The following is an 18,785-nucleotide window of genomic DNA, read 5'->3' as shown; positions in this document are numbered from 1 at the left end:
TTTAAGTTTTGTTTTTATCATTCCTCCTGCAGGTTGACTGCATATTTCTTTTCAGGTTCTATATGTGAATATTTAAAGGCTGCTCCTCTCCCAGTATTTATATTTTTGAATTGTTTTTTAAATTTGTGTTTATGGCTTATATTCCTTTTCTCTCTCTTCTTCTTTTGTTGTGTTCATTGTCCCTCATATTAAAATGTGTATGTAAACAGGGGATATGAAGACTTTTTTTTTTTTTTTTTTTTTTGCGGTACGCGGGCCTCTCACTGTTGTGGCCTCTCCCGTTGCGGAGCACAGGCTCCGGACGCGCAGGCTCAGCGGCCGTGCCTCACGGGCCCAGCCGCTCCGCGGCATGCGGGATCTTCCCGGACCAGGGCACGAACCTGTGTCCCCTGCACCGGCAGGCGGACTCTCAACCACTGCGCCACCAGGGAAGTCCCTATATGCAGACTTTTAAAGAGGCTTGAGGGCATCAAAGTTTAAAGGAAGAATTTACAGTTTCTCACTGCCCAGATGGCCTCATTTCTATAATTGTCTGAAAATTACCTGCCACTGAAATATAGTACTATGCTGATTCTCCTTTGCCACTTTCCCTTTCAAATTCATGCTACTTCCATATATTCAGGGAGTTAGGTTTCATTGGCCCGGGGTGTGAAATTATCTGGGGAATCAAATGAAGAGACAGAAATATTGGGGACCACGTGTTAAGGTGAGTGCACAGGAAGAAGGAATACAATTCCAGAAGTAATTTTGCTTTTCAACCCACAGGTGCTAACAAGAGACAAGATATGGATGAAGGAAGAGGAGTTTCCAGGACCTAGATATTGTTATTTCTGGGGATACTTTGGCGACTGTTATATCTAACTAGAAATTTTGGTATATCCAGAAGAGACAAAGACAGAGCCTCTGCATTGCCAGCTATTTTCAGAGAACAGAAGAAAATGATCCAGGCCCAGGTGACTCATGTCTTGTTTTATTCTCTCCTTTATTCCTGAATGGATTTGTAGAGGCCTGTAAAAAAAAAAAAATCAGTTCAGTATCTAGAGAGAAATAAATTTTGTAGATAAACTCCAATGCCATGGCAAAGTTGGATCAAGAACATAGTGTTTATATGATTCCTAGTAAATGACTAGTGTGGGAACATAATGTGTAACTGTTACTGACTCTGTGTGTGCGCCTGTAGATGTGTGCCTATTTATAAATGCATGTGGGTTCATGTACATATCTGTGTACATAAATACGTCTGTTATGTTTTGTGCATCAGTGGAATTATACTCTAAAGAACATCCCCTTGGCCTGAGATAGTATAATTTAAGCATCTAATAGAATAATGACTGCAACTGTTTGTGAATATTAGCTGTATAAAATTCCATTCGTCTATAATTGTACTCAAAGAAATGAGTCAAACTATGCAAAGCATTTAGATGAGTATCTGTTACCAAAAGTCAGGTCTGGCTGCTCGCTGCTTGAAAGCCAATAACTCGAGAGGCAAGGTTGGTGGAAAGGAAAGTTTGTTTTATTCCAGAGGCTGGCAACTGGGGGAAGAGGGTGGACTCGTGTCCAGAGGCCAACTCCCCACTGCCAGTCAGTGGGCCAGAGCTTTTAAAGGGGAGTTTCAGGGCTGTATAGGCAGAGGGAGGGGGCTGCATGCAGAAACAGCATAGTCAACTCTGGCCGTCATCTTGAAATCGGTCATGCCATGGTCTGATCAGCGTCATCTTGATTGTGTTGAGTGCAGTTAATCTTTAGTTCCACGGTTGGTTTGTTCCCATTTCCTTGAAGCCAGTTCTTGGAATTTTGGCAGCTTATGTCATGGCTACAGTCTGGTCGTCATGTAGTTAACTTCTTCCAACTGGTGAGGGTTTCAGTATCTACAAAACAGCTCAAAGGATATGGCTTAGAATATTATCTATAGCCCTGGAAGAGGAACTAAAGGACCTTGACTTTGTTTAATGACTAAAATATTATTATTTGGTCTTGTTGGACTGTTTTCCTTTGTGTCTGCATTTTCTCACTTCTCTGATTAAATTTATTCTTTAAAGTTTTTCTGCAGACAAAAGGCAGGCTGAGCACATGGTGGTGTGGTGTGTGTGTGTGTGTGTGTGTGTGTGTGTGTGTGTGTGTCTATCTGTCCTGGGGAGGCCCCCTAGGGTCCTGCTCCTTTTCATGCCTGCTACATAGTAAGTGATGTGTGAGATCATCCATGCCTTAAATCTTTGCCAGTACTTAATAATAGGACATTATCAAATTGTATAATTTTATCAATCTGGATGGTCCAATGTTTATTCTTTTACCTTATTTTGCATTTACCTCATCATAGGTAAGGTTGAAATCCATGTTATATATTTATTGGCCAGTTGGATTCTTTTTCTCTTGTGATATGCCTGTCCTTATCATTTTTACGGTAACAAAATGATTTTTTTTCTTACTGATTAATAGGAGTCATGCCTATCCACTACATATTGATTCTTTCTTTTGTTTATAAAAAATATTTTCCCAGCTTGTCACTTTTCTTTCAGCTTTATCCACGGTAACTTTTTCAATGCAGACATTTTAATTTTTCCTCTTATAAAGTTTACTACTTATTTTCTTTTATGGTTTTTGGTTTATGACATGAACATAATTCATATTTGTCTCTATTCCTTTCACAGATTCTTTTGTTTTATGGCTAGGACTCTAAACAGGAGACAAACTATTTTTGAGTGTGAAATTAGGCAGGAACCTAAGGTTTTGTTTTTCCAAATGGATCTACATCTCATGTGAAAAAATTCAGAAGGTGGTAAGATCAGCAGTGTTAAGAATTTGCCGCCTCTTTTAAAAAAGAAAAAGAAAAGAATTTGCTCAACCAAGTAACTCTCTTCTCTATGATGTAATCTCTGCAAGAACACAGGGATAGATTATCCCATCAGATTTCCCCTCATCTGGCAGCTCGGTTGACAAGCAGGTCTCATTTCATTCCCTGGTGGCATTTGGGCCTAGGCTGCATGGCCACAGGATCAGGACATTGAAGACCTTCCACACTGCTGGACTGTAGTTATCCAGAACACTTCTAACACCAAATGTAGGGGTATTTTCCTCACACCTCCTAGTTCTGTGACTCTCCAGACACCAACTGGGTGTCCTACAATTCAACTCAATCCTGCCACTAACTACCTGGAGTTAGCGTCAGATCCCACAAGGTAGGAGCTCAGTCCCACAAGACTGCCCCCACTTTAGGTGCCTGTCAAGAGTCCCAGGCTGTTACCTAAGCCTCTGATGATGAGCTCTAAATCCGGGGGTACCCACAACCCCCTGCTTAGGTTTGGTAATTCACTAGAATGACTCACAGAACTCAGGAAAGCTCTTTACGTACATTCACTGGTTTATTCTAAAGGCTACAACTCAGGAATAGCCAGATGGAAGAGATGCATAGCACGAGGTATGGGGGAAGGGGCGCAGAAGTTCCTCCCTGGGAGCACAACCCTGCCAGCACCTCTATGTGTTCACCAACACGGAAGCTCTCTGAACCTGATGTTTTAGGGGTTTTTATGGTGGTTTTCTGATGTAGGCACAAATTGATTAAATCACTGGCTATTGGGGACTGAACTCAACCCCCAATGCCAGTTCCCTCCCTGGAGGTTGGGGGTCTTTCTGGGGACCAGGCACCGGTCATCTCATGAGCACACAAAAGATACTCTTATCACCCTAGAGAGCCCACGGTTTTTTGGAACTGTGTTCCAGGAACCGGGGCAAAGACCAAATATATATTCATCACAACATTTTTCTGGCTTCTGTTGTTTTCATTTCGTCAATTTTGTCTTTCTTTTGATGGTAATGAGTCTTTTCTTTTTTTTTTTTCTTTCTTTTTTTAATCCTTTCCTCATCACTTCTTTTTTTAAAATTTATTTAATTTATTTATTTTTGGTTGCATCGGGTCTTTGTTGCTGCATGCGGGCTTTCTCTAGTTGCAGCGAGTGGGGGCTACTCTTCATTGCGGCACGCGGGCTTCTCATTGCAGTGGCTTCTCTTGTTGCGGAGCACAGGCTCTAGGTGTGCAGGCTTCAGTAGGTGTGGCACGTGGGCTCGGTAGTTGTAGCTCGAGGGCTGTAGAGCTCAGGCTCAGTAGTTGTGGCACACGGGCTTAGTTGCTCCACGGCATGTGCGATCTTCCTGGACCGGGGTTTGAACCCGTGTCCCCTGCATTGGCAGGCGGATTCTTAACTACTGCGCCACCAGGGAAGCCCGAGTCTTTTCTTTCTAGTTGGTTTCCAAATCTGACTTTTGCAAGTGATGTTCTTCTATAGCTTCAGTCTCACTCATCTAAAAGCACATTTCCTGCTTGGCTTTGCTGGCTGGCTAAGTCTGAGTTACAGGATGTTTAATCAGTTCTAAAATTTTCTTAATTCCTGAGATCTTCATACGGCTTCTCTGTTTCTCTATAATCTCTTTCAAAAACTATGTAGAGGCCTATGTTAGACCTCAGTGTATTCTCCATATTTAGTAAACTCTCCTTTATATTTTCTGTCTCTTTCTGCATCTGCTTCATCTTTAGTTATTTTTTCAAATGCATATTTCAGTTCACTCGTTATATTTTCAGTGTATCTAATATGATGTTAGCCTTTTGTGAAATAATAAGAAATATACACATTGGTCTCTGCCCCTAGTTCCTGACATAGAGCTCCTAAAACCCTTATAAATAGGGGTGCTCTGAGAATCTTCTGGTCTTTGACCCCAATTCCTAGCACAGAGTCCCTAAAATCCTTGTAATTTCCTAAATAATAAGAGTACTACGAGCTCCCATACAACTTCACTTATATGTGGGATCTACAATATGACACAAGTGAACTTCTCTACAAAACAGAAACAGAATCACAGACATAGAGAACAGACTTATGGTTTCCAAGCGGGACTGGGGGTGATGGAGGGATGGAGTAGGAGTGTGGGATTAGCAGATGAAAAGTATTCTATTTAGAATGGATAAACAACAAGGTCCTACTGTATAGCACAGGGAACTATATTCAGTATCCTGTGATAAACCATAATGGAAAAGAATATGCAAAAGAATATATATATATAACTGAATCACTTTGCTGTACAGCAGAAATTAACATGACATTGTAAATCAACTATATTTCAATAAAATTTTTTTAAAAAGAGTACTAAGAGCATATTTTGTTGTAAAATTTGGTCTTTGATCCTGGTTTCTGACACAGAGTTCCTAAATCCCTTGGAATTTCCTGGGTGATAGGAGTGCCTTTCTTTCTAATGAGGCAACACTTGAAGGGCTCCTGAATGGGACCTGTTTACCAGAAAGACCAAGCCATGATCAGAAGCTTGGAACCTTCCATCTCATTCCCCATTATCCACAGAAAAGGGAGGGGCTAGAAATAGAGTTAATGATCAATCATGCCTACATGATGAAGCCTCCATAAAAATCCCAAAGGTGTGGGGTTTAGAGAGCTTCTGGGCTGGTGAACACATGGAGGTGCTGGAGGGGCACCAGGAGAGGGCACGGAAGCTCCAAGCTCCTTTCCACATACCTTGCCTTGAGCAGCTCTTGCATCTGGATGAACTCTGTATCCTTTATCGTATGCTTTTATAATAAACTGGTGAACAATAAGTAAACTCTTTTCCCGAGTTCTCTGGGCTGCTCCAGCAAATTAATCAAACCCAGGGAGGGGGTCACTGGAACCTCCAATCTATAGCTCGTTAGTCAGGAGCACAGGTGGCATCCTGGACTTGCATTTGGCATCTGGAGTGGGGTGGTGGTGGGGTCTCGTGGAGCTGGGCTCTTACGCTGTGGAATGTGATGCTCTCTTCAGGTCGATCATGTCAGAATTGAATTGTAGGACACACAGCTGGCATCAGAGAATTTCTTGGTGATGTGTTTAAAAAAACACATCGGAATTGGTGTCAAAATCCTAGAAATATGAGAAGGACAGTCAAAGAGAAACACTCAATTAAACAGGACTCTGCTATTCCAGGAAACCCTGTCATTCAAGGATGTGGCTGTGGACTTCACGTGGGAGGAGTGGCAGCTCCTGGCCCCTCCTCAGAAGGACCTGTACCGGGACGTGATGCTGGAGAACTATAGCAACCTGCTGTCCGTGGGTGAGGACGGCTCCCCTGGGTCCCTCAGAGGGTCTCCAGTCAGTGTGGCCTTTCCTTCCTCAGCTGCTTGTGCTTGGAAGTCACTGCAGTGCCCTAATGGCAGATTCTCAGTGCCTCCTCTGGCTCCTGATAAAAGGGTGTGTACAATGTGCCATGAGTTGTTTTTACTACCAACACAGCTGACACCAAATGTGTGGGGTTTTTTCTATCCCCAAAACCAATTCTCCTACTCTCCAGGTATGGACTGGGTATCCCGAAACTCAATCCTTTTCTGACACTAACCACCCAGAGTCAGCCTCAGATCCCACAGGCTTACGGACTCAGCCCCGCAGGACTGCCCTCACTTCAGACACTAGTCGAACAGATTGGGTACCCAGGGTACCCACACTTCTGTCCGACTTGACCTTAAATTTGGCATTCCCACTCTCCATCCCTCAGGTGTGGTAATTTGCTAGAACGGCTCACAGAACTCAGGAAAGCACTTTACTTACCATTACCAGTTTATTATAAAGGATAATAGCCAAATGGAAGAGATGCCCAGGGTGAGGTATGGGAGAAGGAGTGTGGGCCTTCCATGCCCCCTCCAAGTGTGTCACCTTTGATGTGATCACCAACCCGGAAGCTCCCCCAACCTGGTTTTTTAGGAGTTTTTGTGGCGATTTCATTGTGTAAGCGTGATTTCTTAAGTCATTTGCCATGGGTGATTAACTCAATCTCCAGCCCCTTCCCTCCCCATGGAGGGGTTAGGGAGTTAGAGCTGAAATTTCCAACCTTCTACTCATGCCTTGGTCTTTCTGGCAGCCAGCCTCCACCCTGAAGCTCTCTAGGGACCCCCAGCCACCAGTCATCTCATTAGCACACAGAAGACACCCATCACTCTGGACGCCAAAGGTGCTAGAAGTTCTTGTGTCAGGAACTGGAACTTAAACCAAATGCTGTAACAGAAGAGGTTCCTGCCAGCCCGTCACATAGGAAGTTACAAGGGCTTTATTTTATTTTTATTATTTATTTATTTATTTTAAAATTTTATTTATTTTTGTTTGCGTTGGGTCTTTGTTGCTGCATGCGGGCTTTTCTCTAGTTGTGGCAAGCGGGGGCTACTCTTTGTTGTGGTGCGTGGGTTTCTCATTGTGGTGGCTTCTCTTGTTTTGGAGTATGGGCTCTAGGCACGCAGGCTTAGTAGTTGCTGCACGTGAGCTCTAGGGCACATGGGCTTCAGTAGTTGTGGCTTGCAAGCTCAGTGGTTGTGGTTCGTGGGCTCTAGAGCGCAGGCTCAGTAGTTGTGGCACGTGGGCTTAGTTGCTCAACAGCATGTCAGATCTTCCAGTACCAGGGCTCAAACCTGTGTCCCCTGCATTGGCAGGTGGATTCTTAACCACTGTGCCACCAGGGAAGTCCCTATTTTTATTTTTTGTTGTGCCACGTGCCATCTCAGTTCCCTGACCAGGGATCAAACCCACGCCCCCTGCAGTGGAAGCACAGAGTCTTAACCACTGGACCACCAGGGAAGTCCCCACAAGGGCTTTAGAAGCTCTGTGCCAGGAACTGGGGGCGGAGACCAAATATATATTATTATATCACAATATCCCATGAGTCTCTCCTGAGTGAAAAACCTCCGCTTGGCAGATGTGAAAAACGGTCCCTCAAATGTAACATTCTCCCGTCCCCACAGACCCCAGCCCAGTTCAGTGAGTCTCAGTCTTCTATCGTTTCCCATGAACAGGGTATCGGGTCAGCAAACCAGATGCAATGTCCAAGTTGGAACGAGGGGAAGAACCGTGGACAATAGAAGATGAAATCCACAGTCAAACCTGTCCAGGTGAGTGAGGATCAGCTGGGTAACTGCAGACATCATAGTCAGTCAGTGCGAGAAGCCTGGGAGGGCGTCTGAGAATACTGTGCCTCCATGTATCTCTTTCCCCATAAAAGAACTTTTAGGTCTTGAGAGGTAAGTATACCCCTTTTCCTCTTCTGAGATCTGTTCCTTGCTGATTTTATTTTACATCTTGATTTTTGTTTGTTTGCCTCGTTTTCTTCTTCCTTGGATTCTGTAACCCTCTCCTTTGAACCCTGTCACAAATCCCTTCCACCTCCCTGGCTATGAAATTCCAGGCCTCGCTCCAAGGAGAGATCTTTGAATTCATCACTGTTTTCTGACTACCGCAGTCTCCTGCCCCACTGAGAAAGACAGACTTCCCTTCCTGACATCCAACTGCACCTTGTATTTTGCGCCCTCACAGTAACCTAGTCTATGACTGTGCATCAAGCCAGCTCCTTAGTTTCTCCACCGCACTGCCCCCCACCACCATTCTGAGGTTCTTCAAAGGTATTGCTTTCCATTTTCTCAAAATTTTCCTTCAGTCTCATGAATTAAGTTCTATCTGTTTTCTGGCTGAGACTCCAAATTGCTGTCTCCCTTACTGTTGTCTATATTGTCTATACTTTGAGTTCTAGATGTTCTAGATCTTTTACTGGCCTAAGATTTCTGAGTTCCTGTATGAGGCATAGGAATCATCTTCTCTCCACAAACAAAGCCCTCTCCACCATCCTATTTTAATGTTGGATTCTCTTTTAATATTGCACATCTTACCCTGTCCATGCTGGTATTATCTTGAATGTTATTCTCTGCCTATGGACTTCTCATCTTAGAGGTCTCTGCTGTTGACTGTTTTAACTAGAAAAGACTGTTTTACATCTACATCAGTTCTGCCTAAGTCGCAGCTTATGTCTCCTTCAGTTTACTTCCCTCATACATTTGCTGTTTCTGGTTTTCCTTTGGCTTATCTTAGGTGTTAGCACTGTATTCATTTCCCTAAATCATTTGTTTTTCCCGTTATATTCTTGTTTTCTTTTTTAACAGCTTTACTGAGATCATTCACATATGCTACAATTTGCCAGCTTAAAGCATACAATTCATTGTTTTGTAGTATATTAAGAGAGTTATGTAACCATTACCAACATCAACTTTGGAAGATTTTCATCACTTTGTAAAAGTTTCCTCCTAAGCCTTCAGCCCTAGGCGAGCACTAATCTACTTTCTATCTCTGTAGATTTGCCTGTTCTGGATATTTAATATAAATAGAATCATAAACTATGTGGTCTATTGTGAAAGACTTCTTTCATTTATCATAATGTTTTTTTTTTTTATTTTTTTTTTATTTTTTATTTTTTTTTATTGCTGTACGTGGGCCTCTCACTGCTGCGGCCTCCCCCGTTGCGGAGCACAGGCTCCGGACGCGCAGACTCAGCGGCCATGGCCCACGGGCCCAGCCGCTCCGCGGCATGCGGGATCCTCGCGGACCGGGGCACGAACCCGTGTACCCCGCCTCGGCAGGCAGACTCTCAACCACTACGCCACCAGGGAAGCCCTATCATAATGTTTTTGAAATTCTTCCATAGAAGTTCTAACATGTATCTGTAATTCATTCCTTTTTATTGCCAAATAATATTCCATTGTATGGATATACCACATTTTATTTACTCATTTATCTATTGATGGACATTTGGGTGGTATCCACTTTTTGGCTTTTTTGAATTATGCTGCTATGAACATTCATGTACAACTTTTTTGTGAACATATGTTTTCATTTTTCTTTGGTATATATCTAGGTGTGGAATTCTTGGGTCATATGGACTCTTGGAAGGGTCCAAATGTGGTGCTTCCAGACTCATGGTCGGCATTATGTCCTCCCAGCCATGATGTGTGATAATACACAGAGTATTGCCAACCAAAGGCTCAGCCTTTGGTATCCAGAGTTTTCATTGGGATTCAGTCACACATTTCCCACATGGAAATATGTCTTTCGCCCCTCCAGAAGTCAGGCTAATACCTATAGTCTCCATTTCCTCCAAAGGTTGTAACTGATAGGGTGTGGCCCAAAGCCCATGTCATAAATCACATTGTTAGAGTGTCTGGTGGCCAAAGCCACCAGGCAAACAAAGACATTCCTATCAGGCAGGACATTCCAGGGGCCTAGAGATCACCTCCCAGTAGCCAAGGGCAAGGGCCAGACCTCTCTTTGAGTGAGGTTCAGTCTTCACTGAAGGTAACTGTACAGATGAACAACAAAGGGATTCCTTTAGAAAAACAGAGGAAGTAGAGCTTATAGTAATACAGTCAGAGTGGGAATGACAGCATGATATGTACAAGGTTTATCTACATTTTGAATTAGGAAGATGATGCCATGAGTTAGGAATGAAGGCATGAAATAAGAAATGTGCAAGCCCATGGGACTGACTATCAAAAAGTGGCCTGAAGTCAGGCAAATGAAAGCCAGTGTTGTTAGAAGGTCTCTTCAGGAGGAGGAGTGGAGTGGAAACATGAATCCATGGAATATTCACGGTGATGTACACTTTTCTTGCCAGGATGACTGTTTGGATTTGCTATGTGAGTAATTGAGGTAGCATAGTGGAGGCTTGGTAGGTTTTGTATTTTTATAGCTCTAGGCTGTCTTCCCTTTTACCTGGGCGGCAGTAGGTTAGCAATAATAAGGAACAGTCAGATGTTCTTAAAAAAAAAACCTGAAGGTAAAGCTGACACAACCTGGTCTTAAAGGAGGAAGTTGGTCCTTTAGTACAACCTGTTGCCAACCTAGATGCAAATGTAGAGTTACTGAAGTAGATGCTGCTGGTGGCAAGTGAAGAGTTTATTAGGGACGTTGACATGGGAAAAATTTGGATACGACCTCTCTACTGAATGCAGAAAGTGATTGAAAAAGGCGACAGTTTCCATATTCCATTAGCTTCCAAAGATGACTACATGGTACACGGCCAGTTACAAAATTTCCTAACAGTCATTGTTGCCCTGTTTCACTATGAATGGAACATAGGATAACGTGACACAGATAGACTAAAGGTTAGAGTTTTGATTATACAAGTTATCCACTAATATGTTTGATGTTTTGGGAAAGTTAGTTTGATGGTGGTCTACAGAAGCAAATTTAGGGACAGGATTACAATGCAAGAGATTATTTCAGTTTACAGTCCTTTACAGTTACTTGCCAGGTTACAAATACGTTTATTCTATACACCTTAGTATGCATATTTCCCTGATTTCTGTAGTCAGAATTTGGATCCTCTAAGTGGGCTTAAAGAATCCCCAAACTCCTGAGTGTTGGAAGTTTGGGGGACGTTGGTTCTGTACCATCATCATCTTTCATTCTACATGTCCTCCCAACACATCCAGTCCTCTTTTCTTGAATAGTATGCACATATTATTTCCACATTGTTTCCTCCACTTATATTTCCACTTGGCTTCTTGGTTTCTGTACTACACATCTAATATCATCTCAGAGTTTAGGTTCCACAATGCACTTTTTTTTTCCTACATGTGGATTTCAGTAATCTTCTTCCTCATCACAACTGGAGATGCTTTTACCAAACCATTGGCTCAGGCCATACAGTTAGCAGAGTAATCCTGGGTTCCTCACTTTCAAAGACCACTCTCTGCACTGACCCCATCAGTTAACCTTGCTTTTTCTCTCTTTTTTTTTTTTAACATTAAAAAAATTTTTCTGGCTGTGTGCCATGCAGGATCTTAGTTCCCCTACCAGGGATGGAATCCACACCCCCTGCAGTGGAAGCACAGGAAGTCTGGAGTCTTAACCACTGGACCGCCGGGGAAGGCCCAACCTTGCCTTTTTTTATGCAAGTATTCAAAATATCCTCATTTCCTCCGCTTGCCACTATCTCCTTTGCTCCTTCAAACCACATTTAGCAATCTCCAACTCCCTACTTTTTTTCCTTTCTTCTTTTTCATTTGGGTTTCCCTAACAGGAATTATGAGAAGTGAAAGTAAGTAAGGCATATTTTATATATCCCAAACACCAACACAGTGCCTTTGTTCACTCCAAATAGTTTTGGAGTGAACAAATGCAACCCTCATCATTTTGGATCAGTTGTCTCTTCCACCTCTGTGGTCTTGTGTCTTTTCAAGTTCTATTCCTTCATACCCTCTCGTTTGCTGCTAACAGTGACTTGCTTGGCAGTTCCCTGGTGGTCCAGTGGTTAAGACTCCATGCTTTCACTGCTGTGGGCCTGGGTTCAATCCCTACTCAGGGAGCCAAGATCCTGCAAGCCGCACAGTGAGGCCAAAAAAAAAAAAAGACTTGCATGTATTTTACTACCTCTGCATGTTTTGCAATTTCCTATTTAGAGAGCAGCCAAGTCTACATAGATTGTCAACTGCCTAACCTTATTGGTACATTAACTGTTTTTTCCTTTTGGTTCGTTTATATTACTGTGTTTTTACCATGTGTAAGAAATAAGGAACATTTATACATGGTGTTTCTTTTATACTGTTATCATAGGGTTGCCACTAAAGTGCCATTTTTTTCAAAAACCAAGGAATTTTTAAAACAATTTTATTCCAAACAATAATAAAAAGGGCTCATTGTTCTCTTCTTTCTTAGAAACTGGCAACGTTGGTAATCATCTTCAGGGTGACTGGGAAAATCAAAGAATGCTGAAAGGTATAGAACAATACCAGGAACATAATGCATTTGGAAATCCTGTTCCTCAAAGCAAAAGTCATTTCTCTTTCAGGCAAAATCATGATATGTTTGAGTTCTATATAAAAGCTTTGAAATCACATTTAAGTTTAGTCAGCCAGGGCCAAAGCTATGAAATTAAGAACTCTACTAAATGTAACGGAGATGGGAAATCATTTCTGCATGGTAAGCATGAAGAATTTCATTCTCCAGTTCAATGCCCTGTAAGTGCAAAATCCATCAGTAGTAAGTCCCAAGTCATTAAGCACCAAGGAACTCACAATGCAGAGAAAGCCCACATATGCAGTGAGTGTGGGAAAGCCTTTGTTAAGAAGTCTCAGCTCACTGACCATCAGAGAGTTCATACAGGGGAGAAACCTTATGGATGCAGTATGTGTGCAAAAGTATTCTCCCGAAAGTCCAGGCTCAATGAACATCAGAGAATTCACAAGAGAGAGAAATCCTTTATATGCGGTGATTGTGGAAAAGTCTTCACCATGAAGAGCCGTCTGATCGAACACCAGCGAACTCACACTGGAGAGAAACCTTACATATGCAGTGACTGTGGAAAAGGCTTCCCAGGGAAGCGTAACCTCATTGTACATCAGCGAAATCATACTGGAGAGAAATGCTACATATGTAATGAATGTGGAAAAGGCTTCACTGGGAAGAGCATGCTTACTATACACCAGCGAACTCATACAGGAGAGAAACCCTACATCTGCAGTGAATGTGGGAAAGGCTTTACCACAAAGCACTATGTCATCATACACCAACGAAACCATACAGGAGAGAAACCCTACATATGCAATGAGTGTGGGAAAGGTTTCACCATGAAGAGTCGTCTGATTGAACATCAGCGAACTCATACAGGAGAAAAGCCGTATGTGTGCAATGAATGTGGAAAAGGCTTTCCCAGGAAGAATAATCTGATTGTACATCAGAGAAATCATACAGTAGAGAAATCCTACGTATGTGGTGAATGTGGAAAAGGCTTCACCGTGAAGAGCATGCTCATCATACATCAACGAACTCACACTGGAGAGAAACCATACATCTGCAGTGAATGTGGGAAAGGCTTCCCATTGAAGAGTCGGCTTGTTGTGCATCAGCGAACGCATACGGGTGAGAAACCTTATAGATGCAGCGAATGTGGGAAAGGCTTCATCGTGAATAGCGGACTGATGTTACATCAGCGAACGCACACTGGAGAGAAGCCCTATATATGCAATAAATGTGGAAAAGGATTTGCCTTTAAGAGCAATCTTGTGGTACATCAGCGAACTCATACTGGAGAGAAACCCTTTACATGCAAGGAGTGTGGAAAAGGCTTCACGATGAAACGCTATCTCATCATACACCAGCAAATTCATATGGGAGAGAAGTCCTATATATGCAGTGAATGTGGAAAAGGTTTTGTCATGGAAACAGAGCTCATTTTACATCAGCAAATTCATACTGGAGAGAAACCTTATGCCTGCAATGAATGTGGCAGAGGCTTCACTGTGAAAAGCCGTCTAGTCGTTCATCAGCGAACTCATACAGGAGAGAAACCTTTTGTATGCAGTGAATGTGGAAAAGGCTTCTCCTCAAAGAGGAATCTCATTGTACATCAGAGAACTCATAATGGAAACAAATCTTAACAAAGCAATGAATATAGTCACACCTACAGGAAGAAAATATGCCTTGTCCAACATCAGAGGGTTTCACTCAGGATAAACGACCTTTATATGTACTGACTGTGGAAAATCCTATTCATAATTGGTATTGGTCTCATTACCCACCAGAAAATTTACACAGGAGACAAACTGTATGTATGCAATTAATGTGAGAAAGCCTTCAACACAAATTCAGCACCCGTTGTACATCAGAGAACTCATAAAAGAGAGAGACTCTGTGGATTCATCAATTGGGAGTAACCTTTCTCTCATTTGTCAAGCCTTGTTAATACACACGAGAAACGTATAGGTCAAGGTACATAATCCTTTGCAGTGACTCTGAACTCATTATATATAAGTGAACTTGTTCAGGGTACAAACCGTGATAGTTCAGTGAACTCATTAAGCATCAGTGTGCTCTACTTGACTGTCGTCAGTGTAGATTAGCCTGTTGCCAGATTTCACCCTTGGGAAACTATGGAATTTGCATAGGAGTGAAATTTAATGAATACAGAGAATGTGCTAGTGCCTTCAGTGATAAGTTACCTCACACTATATGTCTAAATTAACATGTAGGAAAAAGCTCTGATACATACAATGCAGAAAAGCTTCAGGAAACATTTCTAGGTAATTATATGTCTGAAAAGTATATACTAAGATAAATCTTATGAATGGAGAGACTAGGAAAGCCTTTTGTGGGAATAAAAACCCTATCTCATCAGTGATCATAACAGATCACCAATGAGCTCATTCATAGTAGCAATATGATGATCATAGAAATAAAACCTCAATAGTTGCCTCATATGCATGCTGGAGAAAAATTTTCAGATGACAATGAACATGGCAGGATTTCGGTGATACATTCTGCCTCATTGCTTCTCATGAATTCATACAGAAATAGAATAGTTTATGAACCCACTAAATGTGGAGTAACTTTAGCAAAATATCAGAGAATACTGAAGGAAAAAAGCCTCATGAAAATGACGTATACTTGAGTTTTCTCTCAGAAATCTAAACTTATTGTACACCTGATGTCCATTTTGGGACACAATACCTTGAACCATATTATCAATAATTCCATAATTTTAAAGTGGGCTCTTCTGAACACAAGCCCACCTTGTGTTTAGGGTTTTAATGTTATCTACATTAAATTTTCATGTTATATACAATGCAGGAGTGTTCCGTGCCCACCTCATATCATTATATGATTCGCTCTTGCATTTCTTAGGCTCTAAATTCATCTCTTTCAGTCTATGTATTTCAAAAGGAAAAGGAATATATTCATATATGTAATTCAACATGTTTGGATGTATTTATCCAAGTTTATAAGTAGCATTAAGTAGTTTACAAAAACACCTTAAAAATGATTTTTCTAAAATTTGTTTTGAAATAGTTTTAGACTTACAAGAAATTACAAAATATACAAAGTTCCAGAATACCCTTACTCAGCTTCTTCAGTGATATTATCTTACATAACCATAATACATCATCAAAACCAATAAAATGACATTGGTACAATACTGTTAAGTAAACTATAGACCTCATTTGGATTTCAATAGTTTTTGCATGCACTAATTTGTATGAGTTTTGTTTTGTTTTATGATATATAGAGTTCTAAGAAATTTTATCTCATATATAGATTTCTGTAAACCCCACCACAATTGGGATGTGGCATTGTGCCAACACAACATCCTCCCGCTACACTCTCCCCCAACCCTGACCCATGCTGACCACTGATCACACTCCATCACTCCAACTTTGCTATTTTAAGAATGCTATTAAAGTGGAACCATACAGTGTGTATCCTTTGAGATAGGCTTTATTTCCCTCAGCAAATTGTCCTTAAGATCCATCCAATTTGTTGGGTGTATAAATAGTTTTACTTTTTGTTACTGACTAGTAATCTTTTGTATGGGTGTACCATGGGTTTGTTTATCTGTTCGCTGTTGATGGATGTCTGGGTTGTTTCCGGTGTTTCACTCTTTTGAATAAAAATCTATGAACATCTGTGTACCCAATTTTATGTGAACATAAGAATTTGTTTCTTTGGGATAAATACCCGGGAGTCATATGTATATGTTATGCTTGTGTTTAACTTTGTAAGAACCTGCCAACTTTTCCAGAGTGGCTGTACGAATTTACATCCCCACCAGCAGTGTATGAATGCTCTGGCTGTTTCATGTCTTTTCTAGCACTTGGCACCGTCATATCTGATTCCAGCCATCCTATCAGGGGTGTGGTAGTATATAATGATGGCCTTACTTTACAATTCCCTAACAGCAAATGATATTCGACACTTATATACAAATTGAGAACCATATCAGGTAAACTTGTCATGCTTGCTTTCAACCATCCAACATAATTTTTAAAACCCAAAAGGAGAATAGCCTATTATATTTGATGATATATTCACCCTTTCCATTCCTTTTTCTTCATTCCTGATGTTGTATGTTTCATATGTTTCCTTCTGTTATTTCTTTTTTGTCAGAGTCTCCTTTATCAATTTTTTTGAGAAGGTCTACTGGCAACAAATTCTTAGTTTTCCTAGCAGTAGGCCTCTTCTTCTCTTGTCTCTATCCAGAGTTATTTCTTTGATATAATAAGGATATTTAGTTCAGTTTACAAATGGTGAGTCCTGCTTTTGGGGAGGGGGGAGATAAAGGACATCTGCCAGACAGTACTGTGGCAGTATTCAATCTATGTTGAGTACTATATCAATTCTATGTTGAGTAATTCATTCCTTTAAAAATATTTTTTGAGCATCTAGACTGTGCCAGGCACTGTTTTTGTCACTGGAGACACATCAGTGAACAAAACAGGCAAAGCCATGGCCTTCATGGAACATACAGTCTAGTGAAAGCGACTGAGTAGAATAAATACACATCAGAATTTCAGTTCTGTTAAATGCTGTGGAGAAATATTAAGCCTAGTATATAGGACGTAATGGACGAGCTATTTTAGAAAGGGTTTCCAAGGAAGGGTATTTTGCACAAATGTAATTTGAAACAATACCTAAGTGTACTGAGGGGAGCCAGCCAGCATAGTATTTATGAGCCAAGAACACTCCAGACCTGTTTCCAAGTGTTTTCTCTGGGCTTCCTGCCTCACACCACGACCTAAGCCAGAACCTGTGGAACTGGGACCCAGGGCTCTGGGTTTATAAAATGAGCTTTCTGATCTATATTTATTTATTTACTTGATCTATATTTACATTTGAACATCTCTGCCCTAATTCCTGGGTTAGGGCTCCCACCCCCACCCCACACTGTCACAGGATGGATTCTGGGCAGATATTCTACAGCAAAGAATTAGACATGAGGGCCCCAGCAACCAGGCCCTCAGATGCTAGTATCTTGTCCTTCTGTGAACCTACACATGCTGCCATGGCAAGGTCAGAGCAGCTCATTCCTGAAACTGATCAGTCAGGATCCCAGAATGGGCTGCCCAGGCTGCCCTGAGTTCTCTGGACCACATGTGTAACTCTACTTTCAGAGCTTGACATCTCAGGTGAATGCGGCTAAAATTTAATCCCTGAAGGGAACGTAATATTATTAAGAAATTATGAAAACAATTCTTAATGTATAGAAATTAGAAAACATATATAAACAATACAGAAATTTTAAATCACCCATATTGTACCTAAGAGCCAAACACTGTTAACAATATATTCTCCAAATTTCAAATGCATGTAAGTATATTTTTACAAAAGAAAAATGAGACTAGTCTCTTTATAGTTACTATATTATGAACATCTACATCATTCAGTATTCTTCTAAAACTTTTCTAAAATTGACATTTTTATAATACTAAAGTAATACATAATTATTATACAAAGATATGTTAACAATGGATAATTGCAAAAATTGAGAATGTGAAAACTTCTGATATGCTCTACCCATAAGTAAAAACCCTAAAGTAATCCAAGCTAAATATTTTATTTAAGTAATCGCAATTTTCAAAAAGACAAACACTTATGGTTTGTTCCCATAAAAGGATCATAATATATGTACTATCCTGCCGATGCGTCTTATCCTCGGAAGAATATTTACCTTTCCTTATTTATACTGACAATCTTTCATTGTTATATACTGTTATGTTGAGTGGATGTTCCATAATTTACCAAAGTATTCATCTATCATTGTACATTTAGGTTTTTCTTTTTTTTTTTTTTTTTTTTTTTTTTTGTGTGGTACGCGGGCCTCTCACTGCTGCGGCCTCTCCCGTTGCGGAGCACAGGCTCCGGACGCGCAGGCCCAGCGGCCATGGGTCACGGGCCCAGCCGCTCCGCGGCATGTGGGATCCTCCCGGACCGGGGCACGAACCCGCGTCCCCTGCATCGGCAGGCGGACTCTCAACCACTGCGCCACCAGGGGAGCCCAGGTTTTTCTTTTTTATTACAAAAGCCTCTGTAGTTAATATTAAGAAAACTTTCACCAAATAAATGGGTGGAATATAATTGCTGGGTCAAAGAGAATGAAAAATTTAAATTGGATCCAGGTTGCCTTCTAATAGTCCTCTTTAACTTAAATCCTCTACAATTAAACCTCCCACA

General features: G+C 41.2%; 1 protein-coding gene and 1 pseudogene across 1 annotated transcript; one reads left to right on the top strand and one right to left on the bottom strand.

Annotated features, from left to right (window-relative positions):
- The window catches only part of LOC136140962 (zinc finger protein 850-like), a 397,037-nt pseudogene that overhangs the window by 105,997 nt on the left and 272,255 nt on the right, over positions 1–18,785 (bottom strand).
- On the top strand, positions 939–14,401 carry ZNF432 (zinc finger protein 432). Its single transcript, XM_065898929.1, has 5 exons — positions 939–953; positions 5,961–6,087; positions 7,811–7,906; positions 12,498–14,198; positions 14,370–14,401. Exons 1-5 carry the CDS (start codon positions 939–941, stop codon positions 14,399–14,401), a joined length of 1,971 nt encoding a protein of 656 aa, XP_065755001.1.

This window comes from Phocoena phocoena, chromosome 20 (genome assembly GCF_963924675.1).
Source record: "Phocoena phocoena chromosome 20, mPhoPho1.1, whole genome shotgun sequence".
Classification (NCBI taxonomy): domain Eukaryota; kingdom Metazoa; phylum Chordata; class Mammalia; order Artiodactyla; family Phocoenidae; genus Phocoena; species Phocoena phocoena.
The sequence above is the reverse complement of the archived record's forward strand: the minus strand, read 5'-3'. Positions and strand labels throughout refer to the sequence as shown.

What these genes read in the sequence shown, in the direction of transcription:
- ZNF432 (XM_065898929.1), top strand. An exon ending in TAGCAACCTGCTGTCCGTGG is followed by an intron (nt 6,088 to 7,810) that starts GTGAGGACGGCT and finishes TCCCATGAACAG; the next exon opens with GGTATCGGGTCAGCAAACCA. An exon ending in CATTGTACATCAGAGAACTC is followed by an intron (nt 14,199 to 14,369) that starts ATAATGGAAACA and finishes ACCAGAAAATTT; the next exon opens with ACACAGGAGACAAACTGTAT.